The sequence below is a fragment of the Chelmon rostratus genome, chromosome 4 (genome assembly GCF_017976325.1).
Source record: "Chelmon rostratus isolate fCheRos1 chromosome 4, fCheRos1.pri, whole genome shotgun sequence".
Taxonomy (NCBI): domain Eukaryota; kingdom Metazoa; phylum Chordata; class Actinopteri; order Chaetodontiformes; family Chaetodontidae; genus Chelmon; species Chelmon rostratus.
In genome coordinates, this window is record NC_055661.1 from 30,723,488 (window position 1) to 30,736,808 (window position 13,321).

At 40.8% G+C, this 13,321-nt stretch overlaps 1 protein-coding gene across 1 annotated transcript; it reads right to left on the minus strand.

Annotated features, from left to right (window-relative positions):
- Window positions 1-330: 330 nt before the first annotated feature.
- On the minus strand, window positions 331-10,771 carry stx6 (syntaxin 6). Its single transcript, XM_041935741.1, has 8 exons — window positions 10,574-10,771; window positions 7,599-7,768; window positions 7,409-7,503; window positions 7,246-7,305; window positions 6,160-6,288; window positions 5,937-6,043; window positions 4,284-4,378; window positions 331-3,895 (listed from the first exon to the last, which is right to left on the minus strand). The coding sequence occupies exons 1-8, from the start codon at window positions 10,606-10,608 to the stop codon at window positions 3,819-3,821; spliced, it is 768 nt and encodes a 255-aa protein (XP_041791675.1). The 5' UTR covers window positions 10,609-10,771; the 3' UTR covers window positions 331-3,818.
- Window positions 10,772-13,321: the final 2,550 nt, after the last annotated feature.

Below are 13,321 nucleotides of genomic sequence, written 5' to 3' on the forward strand. Positions count from 1 at the left end.
ATTTTTTCATTTTCATATTTAGTGTTTGTATTTCTTTCATTTGCAGTTGACTGATCCCATGAGTCGACATATACAGTGCTCAACATCGAAACATTATGTATAACGTCTTAACTGTATCGTAATATAAACACGTAGTAAACTAATATATTCCAAATGAAAACAGTCAAATTCAAAGATACTGACTAAAGATCCGAATCCCAAATAACAGTTTGTTATAAACTGGCTATGAATTATTTTTAAACCTCTGATAGATGTTCAATATGGTCAACATCTGGTTGTTCTGGCTGATCTTATATCATGAAAACATTTTAAAGAGATCAGTGTGTTTTTCTTTTCTGAAACGAGTTTATTGAAACAAAATTAATCTGCAGACACAAAAACTCTCAGCTGCTTCTGTTGACAAAAAATAATAAGGACAAAGTTTTCATTCACGCATCAACAACACAGTTTAACTCACTGATCAAAAACAGTTTCTGGCCTTAATTTAGCTGTCATTGCTCAGTCATTGATCTGTTTGTTGGTCGGATTCATGAGATGCCAACAAGACACAGTTATTATTATTACATTACTTTTGTTTGTTTTCAGAAAGAAAGTTCTGAATATCTCAATACATATTTATGTAATCCAAATGATAGAATTATTTCATTAAAATTATAGAATTAAAACACTTCAAAACAAACTGCACAGTCTGACAGTAAACATCAATTAAGACTAAATAAAGATGAAATCTTTCCTGAAAGAAAAATCAAAATAAATGTCAATTATTTTGTGACATTTGTTGGAAAACAACAGGATGTCTTTGAGAAGAGTTAGTGTTAAAACATGCCGACAGATTAAACAGAATAACGTAGTGACTAATGACCGAAGTAAGTGAATTTATTTCCATCAGTCAGAGGTCTGAACACTGTGGTTTTATTTTATCAGAATAGTAACAGGAAAGCTTTTACTTCTAACAACATTTCATCACCTTCAGATTTTCACTGCCATGCGTACCGTAAGCCTGTCGGTGGGGGATGACGTAATCAGCTACTTCATGCTACTGTTACCTCAATTGTTAATCTTCAGGATTTACTTCCTGCTGCTGCTTCACAATAAAAGCCTTCCAGACATTAACTGAAGAAAGGCTTCTATTGCAAAGGAGAAGGAGGAAGTGTGTGGTTTGAATTAATGATAATTTAACATTTCAAAAGCCTGCTGATCAATACGGTACAGGAAACAAAATATAACATAAAGAAAATAAAACAGAGGAAACTTAATAAAAAAGAAAACATGAAACATCAGTTATTTAAATTCAATAAAACAAAAAAAACACAAACTGTAAACAGAAAAACAGTTTTAGTGTTCCTACACTATTATTTAAAAAGACAGAAAACCTTCAACGAGCTCCAACCACAGACTGAGCAACCAGGATTACATCTAAAGTAAACCAGGATTAACTTGATGTTAACATCGAATAAAACTGTTTAAAGCAAAACTGGGTTTAAATGGAGAAAAGATGAAGCTAGAATTGCACTTAACTTAAAATTAAGATGGAATATGATGGAAGATGGAGTTAAAAAGAAAATAAGACTAATTTTGAGTTAGTTATACTGCAGTTACATTTAAACAACTAAACTCACAGTTAAACTGGGATTAAACTGGGGTTAAACTATAGATTAAGTGGAGTTAAAGGTGTAATGTGTAAGAATTGACCCCCCCTCGCTCCAAACAAATGGGCAGCACGTCAGCAGAGCAACTGCTAACTGCTGCTCGCTAAACACTTTGCTGTAGGTACCTTTAGCTTCTAGCTTTCTTTAGCAAGATAGCTCAGCTAGCCATGCAGGTCGCGGCTCTATTAGCTAACTGGAGTCTGCCCTGATTGAAAGCTTGGTGCACTGGGGGGTTGTTCATGCTTATAGCCTCAACAATCAGCCTCCCAGTTAACACAACTGGATCAGGACTGAACAGAGTGAGGAGGCCAGTCTGATAACAGGGCCGATGAAGACAGGGCAGGCTGGGACAGGACAGCCATGAACCCGGAGAGTTCAGGTCGGTCATCAGCAGCGTGGTCAGACAGCATCTAGAACCAGACTACTTTTACATCTCGAGAAACTGACCTGGTTCACTGGAGTTGGTGATTGTTGGAAGACAAGTGAGTTTGTTTTTTTTTGAATGATGTGTTTTATGATAAATTAACTTGGCAATTAAGGTCCTTCTGTGCTCAGTAAGTCACAGAAACTTGAATTCAGAACGTGTAATGTTGTATTTCTATGTTTAATAAGGAAAATAATGTAGATTATTTTGATCTCCCAGCTCAAACTACGGGTAAGATACGATTGCATCTTGAGGTACAAAGTGGTATCACGAGACAGGATGGGCTGCAGCTAGCTGGTTAGCGTGCTAATTTCAGTAGTCTCTGCAACACAATACATAGACATCTTTGACAAAAACATCAGAACTATTACTCCTTGATGTTTTAATGATAATTTAAATAAGTAAGAAACTCAAATTCTTACATACGGCACCTTAAAAGCAGAATTAGACTGAAGCTAAAGTGGACTTAAATTTGTGTTCCTAAACTCACAGTTAAACTGGGATTAAATTGAGAGTTTAACTGGAGCTACTAGGTTAAGTGGAGTAGAATTAGTTAAACTGGGATGAAACTGGAGTTGAAACGGTTGTTTTCAGCCCTTTAAATAAAACATTCAAACACAAATCTATTTTTTTAAAACATGAAACATTAAAACACATCAAACTCGTTTCCACCTGCTTCAACTTTTGATCTGGACTTTTAACAGTCAAACACCCAAAGAACCAAAGTGCCTTTTCAGTCCCACTCAGGGGGGAGAGGATGTCCAGTAGAGTCCAGGTGAGTCCAGGTGAGTCCTACCAAATCTTGTATACACAGTGTGGGCCAATAAAGTCTGTCTGTGACCTCAGAGATCAGCAGAGTCCAGTCTAAACTGTAACCGGTTCAAACTGACCAACAAGCTTTTGGTTTCCACGTTTTAAAGTTAAAGTTCTTGTTTAATTACTGAAAAGGGGATTTTTGTTTGACGAGACTAAGTAAAACAAGTTCAGTTCAATAAAACATGACACAGCATTATCTGCTGTTAAACTGGAGCTTAACTGGAGTTAAACTGGAGCTTAACTGGAGTTAAAGTGGAGCTTAACTGGAGTTAAAGTGGAGCTTAACTGGAGTAGGCCTGGTCTACAATCATTGTGTTGTGTCTTAAACAACATTAAATACTGTTTGTATGCAGCAGTGAGTTTGAAGGTGGACTAACGATGTGTGTTCTGTTGTTCCAGGAGCCTGATTGGCTGATTGTTCTCTGCCAACTTAGGTGTGTTACCTGTCCTCAGGTGTAGATCTATAAATAAGGAGTCCAGCTGCCTCAGGATCAGGACTTACATGGGCTGATGGGTGTCTAAATTTTGGCTTTTCATTTCGTTTCTGACAAAGCGAACCACCAGAGTCCAGGAGAGTTCAGTAGAGTCCAGGAGAGTCCAGGAGAGTTCAGCAGAGTCCAGGAGAGTTCAGCAGAGTCCAGGGGAGTTCAGTAGAGTCCAGGAGAGTTCAGTAGAGTCCAGGGGAGTTCAGCAGAGTCCAGGAGAGTTAATGAGAGTCCAGGAGAGTTCAGTAGAGTCCAGGGGAGTTCAGCAGAGTCGAGGAGAGTTCAGCAGAGTCCAGGGGAGTTCAGAAGAGTCCAAGAGAGTTCAGCAGAGTCCAGGAGAGTTAATGAGAGTCCAGGAGAGTTCAGCAGAGTCCAGGAGAGTTCAGCAGAGTCCAGGAGAGTTCAGCCACAGCATTAGGACGGGTTCTCTGCTGTCAGTATCAATCAGAGGATGAAGAAGAGGAGGATGACGACCAAGAGGATGGCGAGCAACACACCAATAGCACACCACTGACGACGATCTGCAGAAACACGGAGTTAATGATTTCACACCAACTCTCACTGCGTTTAGCTAACGATAATAAACCCTGAATAAAAGTAACTACAAACGAAAGTATAGCTAACTATTATCAAGCATATCTACGTATAACTCAGTGGTCTTCTTCTTGTTGTCATGGTAACATTTCAGTCTGAGGAGCTTCTTCCAATCAGAAAACAGACCAACGCTCCAATGGGAAGGTGTTGATTACAGACACCTGAATAAAGTTACTCTGTGATGATTTCTGATGAAAACTGAGGACAAACTGAAGGAAACATCTTCAGAGCTGAGAACTATTACTGATGTTTCACTGTTTTATTTCTGTCACTAGTCCAGGAGAAACACTGAGGGTCAGTTCATGTTTTAATTACCGCTGGTCATGTGAGACACTTTGGCTAGTTTCTTCATGACGTTGTCCAATCTGGACTGAGTGTTGTCCACCTCGTGACTGAAGTCGTCCAACATCCTGCCGCAAAAACACAAAATAACTTAAGAAGACCAGGAAACAACCGGACGCCACGTCTTTGCTGCAAACAGGAGAACACCTGTTGTTGTCCCTCACCTCTGATTTTTACCTCAAACATCTCCTGTTGTGGCCCCCCCACCTCTCATTGTTGCTGTATAAATAAGCACACTGAGGCAGTGGCATCAGAGCAGCCAATCAGAACAAAGTAAACACACTGATCAGCTGCAGCTTCACGCCAGCATCACCTCAAAGGAGTTCCCAACAGCGGATTACAAATATGTTTGTAATAAGATTACATTTCCAAACAGCATTAAGTTCAACAGGACACATTCATTCAATAGTTTTTCTTATTTCCATCTTTTAGAGTTGTAAAGTAAAAAGGAAAAGGGCCAACAGCACGTCTGGGCACTCTGCATGGTCCGTACTAACCACTGAGACTGTTCTATCACAGCTTGTAAAGGCGTTTTGTAGCCAGCGAGAAGCCTTTCACAGCTTGTTGTTGTTCTGTGAGCTTCTTGGCCTGTTTAGCGCTGGACCAGGACCAGGACCACTGTAAGACCTTCAGCTTGTGCCTCTCGAGGTCGTCCTTTGTGTTTAGAGTTCGTAAGCTGTTGTAGAGTCCATCCTGTTTTACAGGAAATGTTTGCTCCCACAGTTTGCTGTATTTAACTGAATCAAGTCAAAGGCTCCCCATCCACTGGCTGCAACACAAGCATGATCAATCCACCCTCGTGCTGGGGGTGCTCGTCATGAAAATCTGCACCCTTTTTTCATTCATCGGTCCACAGGACTCATCCTCTGCAAACTTCTGATGTTGGCTTTGTGGTGAGGACACAGGAAAGTTTTATCTGATGACTTCTTCATATAGAACAGTGCGGCTAAATGTTCATGAAGGTCTTCGGCAGTTTCAGGGGTTTGATCCTATGAGCAGCTCTCTCTGAAAGTTTCAGCTTGATCTCCACCATCCCTGTTAGCTGATATTCCCTCATTAAATTACAGACTCAGGAAACGGCTCCCTGTGCTGCCTGGCCTTTCCTACTGACAACGGTGACCAAGCCACGGCCTCAAAAAGCTGATTCGGGTCTGATATCTTGATGTCCTGGATCAGTCCTCATGAGAGCCAGATTCAAAAGAGCCTTGATACTTGCACTAGTGCAGTATACCAGTTGTGGGTTCTGTATGTACAGACCTATTGTCTAATGGCTAATGTAATTTGGAGTTTGATTGCTCTGTGTGGTTTCTTATACTATGCTTATTTTTTATTTTATATATATATATATATATATATATACATTAAACTCTCTTTTTGTTTTTACATATTTACACCTTCGTGCTGCTCCTGTAATACCCAAATTTGCCCTTAAGGGAGTCAATAAAGTATTATCTTATCTTAACTCAACCGGTTCTGTCGTACTGCTCCTCCATGATAACTGGTGTCAAATCAGCCCGAGATGTGTGACAGAAACAGGTTCTTAGAAATAAATTTAGAACGTGGAGGCTTCTCAGTGATCATTATCATTATCTTAATCATTACTGTGGTGACTCTTAAAGTTCTTACACAGCCTGCTCATCCAGCTCCATGCCAATCCTCTCTGACATGTTCTTCAGGACTCCGATTGTTCCCGAAACGAGCTCCAGCTGTTCATCCTGCTGCTCTGCTATCAGCTGATATAAACAAACACATGTGAAATGCTTTATTTAATCATTCTTAACATTCTCGTATCACCAGACTGATATCTCAGCGCTCCACTACTGCAGGTTTTATTCAGGTGTTACTGTACCTGCTGCTGGACCTGCTGCTCCTCTATAAACTGAGAGTTGGCGTTCTGCAGCTGCCGGTCCAGGCGGCTGTATTTATCAGGACTGGGCTGCCAGATCGGACCCTGAGCGCCACGCTCACCAAGCAGATCCTGAACGTCACAACAACACACACAGATATTTTACACCAGCTTTGTTTTACTGAAAAATGAAAATTCATCAGAAATTAAAACTGTTGTGCTTTTCATCAGCACTGCTTTAGTGTGTGCACATTATGGCTTGGTGTGTGGGGGCACGACCAGGTTAAGTGATAAACTATATATAGTGGTGGTATCTGTGTCGTCCCCAAGCTCGGATACTCTCCCAGAGGCCTGAGGAAGACGCCATCTGTTTTGGGGTTGCAGGGATCTGATTGGTCCATTACTGTTCTCATTATAGGTGCTGCCACTGGGTGACATCATGAGAGAGCACAATGTGTGTTTCCATAGTTATGCTGATGAAATGAAACTGTACATTTGTGCTGAATCAAATGACTCCATTACTAACGGCCTTTTGGCGATAAATAAATGGATGAGCAACAATTTCTTGACGTTAAATGAGAACAAAACCAAAACCCTACTAGTTGGCCCTAAAACAGAAGGAAACTCAATTCTCAGAAATTCTATTTAATAATGTGGGAAATTAACTCCCTGGATTAAATCTGAGGTTACGTCTGTGTGTTATCGTCTATTCAGATCTCAGCATCAAGTCCCACATCAACAATATGATGAGAACATTTTTCTAAAGTTCAACCATTTATGCATCAAAAGATGCTGAAGAACTGATTCGACCTGATTACTGTAACACAGAGAGACTTCATCTCATTCGAAACTCTGCAGCTCGACGATCAACCAAAACCAAGAGCAGAGAGCACAGTAGTCCGGTTTTAGCCGCTATGCACCGGCTTCCTGTAACATTCAGCCCATTACGGACCAGGACCAAGCTACAATGCTAACTCCCTCGTTTAGTATTTGCCTTCAAAGAAAAAATCATCTGCTGCTGGTTTATTTTACTCTTTAAAGTCTTTAAAACCTGTTCTGCTGGGTTACCAGGTGAGTGTGTGCAGTTACCTGTTTGTTCTTTCTGTCCACTGAGGCAGCAGCTGGACTCGACATATCCTCTTTCATTTCCTTTAAGAAAAACGAAGTCAGTCAACAGCCAATCAAATCATGTTCACCTGAGCAGGTGTCAACACAGTCAGACGAGTTCTAATTGATTTTAAAATAAATGTGCCTTGACAGTCTGTCTGGTGATTGTGATGAAGGCTTTTCTCTTCGACAGCTCGGCTGTGTCCAGGTTGAACTTCTTCGGGTTGGACTCGACGATACGTTCACAAGAGTTAAGAAACAAGTTTGTCTTTAAGTTTTCACGCTTTAAATCTGCGACACACGAAAAACACACATCGACACTGTTTAAAGGATATTGATGGTTTCGTCGAGGTCCTCCAGGTCCCACTCAATGGAGCGCAGACTGTTCCTCAGCTCATTGGTCGTCCAGTCCATTTCCTCCTTGGAGGCGCCGCCCCCCTCCTGTAGCAGCTCGCTCCATCTGTGATGGAGGCTCTGAGCTGCGTTCACCGCCTTCTGAACTTCACTGGGAACAAACACACGACAGAAAATAACGGCTAATGGCTAATGTTCGTGCTGCGCCGATGGAACATTTTCCAAACCAATCTGATATTCAGAAAAATAACCGACAGATAATACTAAACTAGACAGACAGACAGACAGAGAGAGAGACAGACAGACAGAGAGAGAGAGAGAGAGAGAGAGACAGAGAGACAGAGAGAGAGACAGAGAGACAGACAGACAGACAGACAGACAGAGAGAGAGACAGAGAGAGAGACAGACAGACAGAGAGAGAGAGAGAGACAGAGAGACAGACAGACAGAGACAGAGAGAGACAGAGAGACAGGCAGACAGATAGACAGAGAGACAGACAGACAGAGAGAGACAGACAGACAGACTTCATTTATCCCAAGCTGGGAGACTGCAGTATATACATTTTAGCACTAGCTGCTGCTCGTGACAGTGGAACTGAATGGGAGAGTTGTAGCATCACAATCAGGACAACTGAGTGACACATTGTGTTTTTTATTTTTTACAACCATTCGACTGAAGTTTAACATGAAAATGATAAATGAGACCAGCCTAGTGCATCAAACTGTTTTACTTTGAGGGTCTAGGCTTCCTCTCAGTGTTTGTAATGTGTCTGCTTCAGACCGTGGTGATTTTGTTGCTAACTGGTTTATAGTTTTTTTTTAAAAAGTGAGGTGACTGACACATTTCTTGACCCTTGTTCTTGTTCTTATTGTTCTTGCTTGCGCCTCCATTTGCTTTGCTTTCTTGCCGTTTTAATTTGCCAGAACCCCTCATGATGCCAAATGCTGCTTCAGTCACTTCATTTAACATCAAAATGGTGAAAGCTTGTATCTTGGACCTCACCAGCAAACCCAGAAACTGACCCAACTACAGCTATTGTTTTGTCCGCCTTTCCTGATATCCTGACACGACGGGTCGATACTCTGGAAATGCTGTTGCACTGAACTCTCTGCGGCTGACAGAGATGGTCGTGCATTCATTCAATATTTCCAGAAACATCTTTGTAATAATAACGTGCATTAATGCTGTTCAAACATCTGTAGACTCTCAACTTCCACGTCTTTATTCCAGCGGGAAGTTTGCAGAAGCTGAAGTTGATTCTGCAAAGCGGCAACAAGGACGATGAACATTCAGAGCATGAGGAGTTTGGCTCCTATGATGAAGCTGGTGATGAAGATGGATACCAAAATAACAGGGATAAAATTGGAGATGGCAAGTGCAATTATTGTACTTTGTTTAATGTATTTTGTTTGGGGTTTTTTGGTAATATCATGGCAATAGTGCATAAATGTGACCATCTTGGCTGAAGGCTGACGGTTTATCAATAGTCATGAAGTTAAAGTGAACAACATGGACTGTCCAACAGTGAAGGTTTGCTCTGTACAACAGAAAAGGTACAGATGAATGGATATGTTTTATTATACTATGTTATTATACTATACTGAGCAGTTCAAGTGTCGAGGTGTGAAATATATCTGTTACTGTTGAGGTGGACAGAAGAGAAGCAGTCAGAACGTTCTTTAATAAAGTCCATCAGCTTTTCCTTTTCTTGTTTCAGTTTTTTACAGAGGATTAAAAGCTGCCGCGGCCCAGTGAACCACAAACAGCATCTTTCTGTCAGCCAGGCTGCATTTTTCATCTGGAAACATCCAGTGCAGCTTGGTATTTAGCATAAAGTCCTTGTTCAGTCTCATTTTATCTCAGTCCTCTAACATTTGGCAGATATTCGGTGGCCTACAACACTTCTCCTCAAAAAACAATATTACAAAGCTTAAATGTAAAATGTTAACATTTATTTAAAATGCATCTGCTAATTTATTCATATGTCACACTTTTTTTTATCTTAGGCCTTGGCAAACACATTTCAAGCAGCAAACAATTTGTCCAAATGAGTAAAGGTATGTTTCCACAAGAAATTCAAAAACCAGACTCCAACTTTTATGTTTTTGGGCTAAATTGCCTCGTTACAAAGTGCTTTTTACACAGAAGGACAAGACTTTTCTTGGAAGTTTGATAAGATTAACACAGGGATATCATATTCGATGCAATGTCTATGCAAAGGTAAGTTTAAGAAGTCACATAAAAATGGAGATAATGCCCTCAGAGGGTTGACGGGATGAAAACATTTAAACTGTGAGCTTCAACGAAGAGAAACACAATAAACCTCTGCACCATCATCGTGTTAGAAGCTGTGAAATTCTATACTATATTTTTATGTCAATATTTCTTTTTGTGTGGCAATAAATATATTTCAAATATTTCTTCTTTTATATAAAATAATAAAAATATATAAAATGCAAATATACATAGTCAGTCTTTATTTTATATTTCTCTATTCTGTTGCCTGCTACCTGGGGATTAATAAAGTCTTATCTTATCTTATCTTATCAGTTCGTATCACTGTTACATTATTATCATTCATAGAAAAAAACGCTGCGGTTTGACTTTCAAACATTATCATTTACAATAAATAATAAAGTACTTTAAACAACTACTGCAGACTTTACTGCACTCAGATATGATGTGATTACAGTAAAACTGTTATCTGACAGAAAGCTGTGAGTAACTTCTGTTAAAAGACGAACTCTGTGCTAACATCAGAGCATTATGCTAACAGCTAACTCAGCTAACGTTGCCATGGAGCTGCCTGTTGGCCTGTCGTTAAACCACGAATGAAACTGGTTTCCGTCCCTGTGGCTACATTGACTATCGATTAGCTATCAGCTCTTACAGGCTAACACTAGCCCATTGCCCATGTTAGCATTAGCTTGGTTAGCACGGTGTAAACAGCTCTAACCCCTTGACGACGAAGAACGGGTCTTCCATGGACATGTTGCTGGTTCCGGTTCAGTCGCAGTGGGGCTCCATTACATAGACTCTCAGCTCCGGATCCGCTTCAACAAACTCAACTTTACTCTCTTAAACTCGGATTAAAATGATTTTTTCTCCATCTGTCCTGCTGCTGCCAACTCGGCTTTGTTTACATGCAGCAGCGTCTTCCGCAGCGGAAATGACCCCGTGACGTCACCAATACTCAGGTAGCGTCATCACCAAAAATAAAAAAGAAAATAAAATGAAAATCATTTAACGACTAAAAAAAGGCAAACCAGAGAAAATCAGAACAGCACTGATGTATCATGATTTAAGATAATAATGATTTGGTACAAACCTGCCTGTGTTGAATAGATGATGGATCAGATGAGCTATGGTCTGTTTGCTGCACAGACTGCAGTTTGGTTGAAAGAATCCATAAAAACTGGCGCTCCCTCTGGCCCATAAACAGCAGAATCAGGAGACTTACTGCTGTTAATGCTGTCCAGGGCACCATACCATCCTAGGGTACTCATACATTTCTCTCGTGGTCATGTCTACACAATAAAGATGTTTTATCTTTGCTACCATTGTTGAAAATCTGCGACCACCAATAATAAAGATGTTTGTTAACTCTGTAAATTCTAGAAACTGTAGGCCACCTCCAGGGACCACAAGACCTGACTGTGATGTGTGAAAGCATGACACATGGTGGGGGCCAAAAACAAGCATTAATGAGAGAAACGTTAATAGTAAACTGAGTTCAGAGGTTACAGAGTTCATCATTAATACAAGTCACACAAAGATGGTGGGATGATTCAGAGTTTATTCGATGTTTAGACATTAAATAAGCTGACAGTTAAAACTCATGTAGGGTAGTGTTTTATTCAAGCACGTCCTAAATATGATCCAACAAGGAATAAAATCCTGACAGGGCTTCTGTGTTGTCAGTTAAATACAATATGAAAATAAAACATAAAAGCATGAAATGAAAGTCGAGCAGATCTATGGACTCCAGATCATTACAGATATTTTTTATTAGTATAGTCGAGGTATAAATAATATGTTTTTTCCTCACCAGCGTGAGCTCTGTTCAAAGACTGAACACACAACCTGAATAAAGCTGCAGCAGTTTGAATCAATGATGTGACAGCAAGCATCAGAGAGAAATGTTAAAACTGCTGTTACAGGTGAATCATACCTGTTGCTGCTTCACATTTGTTGATCATAAAGTTAATGCTGGTGCCTGACTTCCATTTTTGCCACCACGGTGGAGGGAGTTAATGTCGCTGCTTTATGTCTGCGTGAAGCTGCTGAGTCCATCAGAGGAAAGACCTGACTGCTGCCTGTCACACAAGGCCCAGTGCAGCACTACAGGGCCCAGCAAGCTGGTGGAGAAACAGAAGACGCCGCACACCACCCCCAGCCATCGTCATGTCAAGATAAGACTTCATTCATCCCCAGCCAGAGAAATTCGATTGTTACAGGCAGCAGGAATAACAACAGAATAGACAAATACAAAATACATTATAAAATAATGAATACAAAATAAAAAGTGTGTGCTCTCTCTACAATTAAATGGATGAAGTCAGTCTGCCTTTATGGATCAATGCCTGACTAATGTAGAGTAGAATAATGCAGTGTTTATAATATACATATACACCATAGTAAATACAGAAAATGAATTACCATCACATCCTGAACAAAGCTATAGCTGCTGTGAAACATTCTCACAGACTCCTCAGTTAAGATGCTGTAGGTGTTGATTAAACTGCAACAACAGTAACTGACCAGCACATAGACAGTTGTGTTTTGAAGATTGTGTTGTCGATGTAATGGTAAATGGCCTGTATTTATATAGCGCTTTTCTAGTCTTCTTACCACTCTTACACCACCTCGGCCACCTGCTCATTATGATTATTAGCAGATTCACACACCGATGCACAGCATCGTTCTAAATCTATCGAAAAGTCAAAGAAGCAAAATACATGAAAGCTGGTGTGTGATGTTAAGAGTTGTGTGTGCAGCTCTGCTGATTAAAGCCATGCAAACTGAGGCTTGTGTGGTTTTTTGACTCTGGACTGAGCTCTGTGCTGAAAACTGGAGCGGTGAACAAATTATTGAACAGTTTAGTGCATTTGAATGTGCAGAAATAAAGAGGAGCTGAGCAGGCTGAGAAGAGAAGAGTGGCAGGCAAATCACAGAGCGGAGAGGCTTCCGGATTTAGATCCAAGTGGGGAGAGGCCCAAGGTTTTCTAGAGCAGAGGCACAGAGCAGAGGGATGTGGTCAAGATACAGCAAAGTAAGAACAGAGACAGAACACCACATTGGTAAATGGACAACTGGATCTGGAGAAGGGCGGAGTGAAGGGTCGTGGTGTAACTTTGGACAATTTTCAACTTCTGAGAGCAGACAAGCATGCAAAGAGGGAGGGTGGGGGCATAGTGATGTTTGTGAACAACACATGGTGTAACCCAGAATAGTATTTGGCCATATTATCTCCTGAGGGACTTCCTTGCATGTCATCGCAATTATGGTGTACATAATATGGTGGCTGGGTGCCCTGCTGCTATTGTGCATGGAGATAGCACTCTTCCCTGGTCAGGCCCTGGCACCACTGGAAGGATGCCGTCTATCTTGACCAATGCCTTGGCCCTGTCTGATGACAGCTGGCCTAGCCTCGCTGCTAAACTGAAATCCCAAGCCTGCTCCACTCCCGACAACTCGGAGTGCT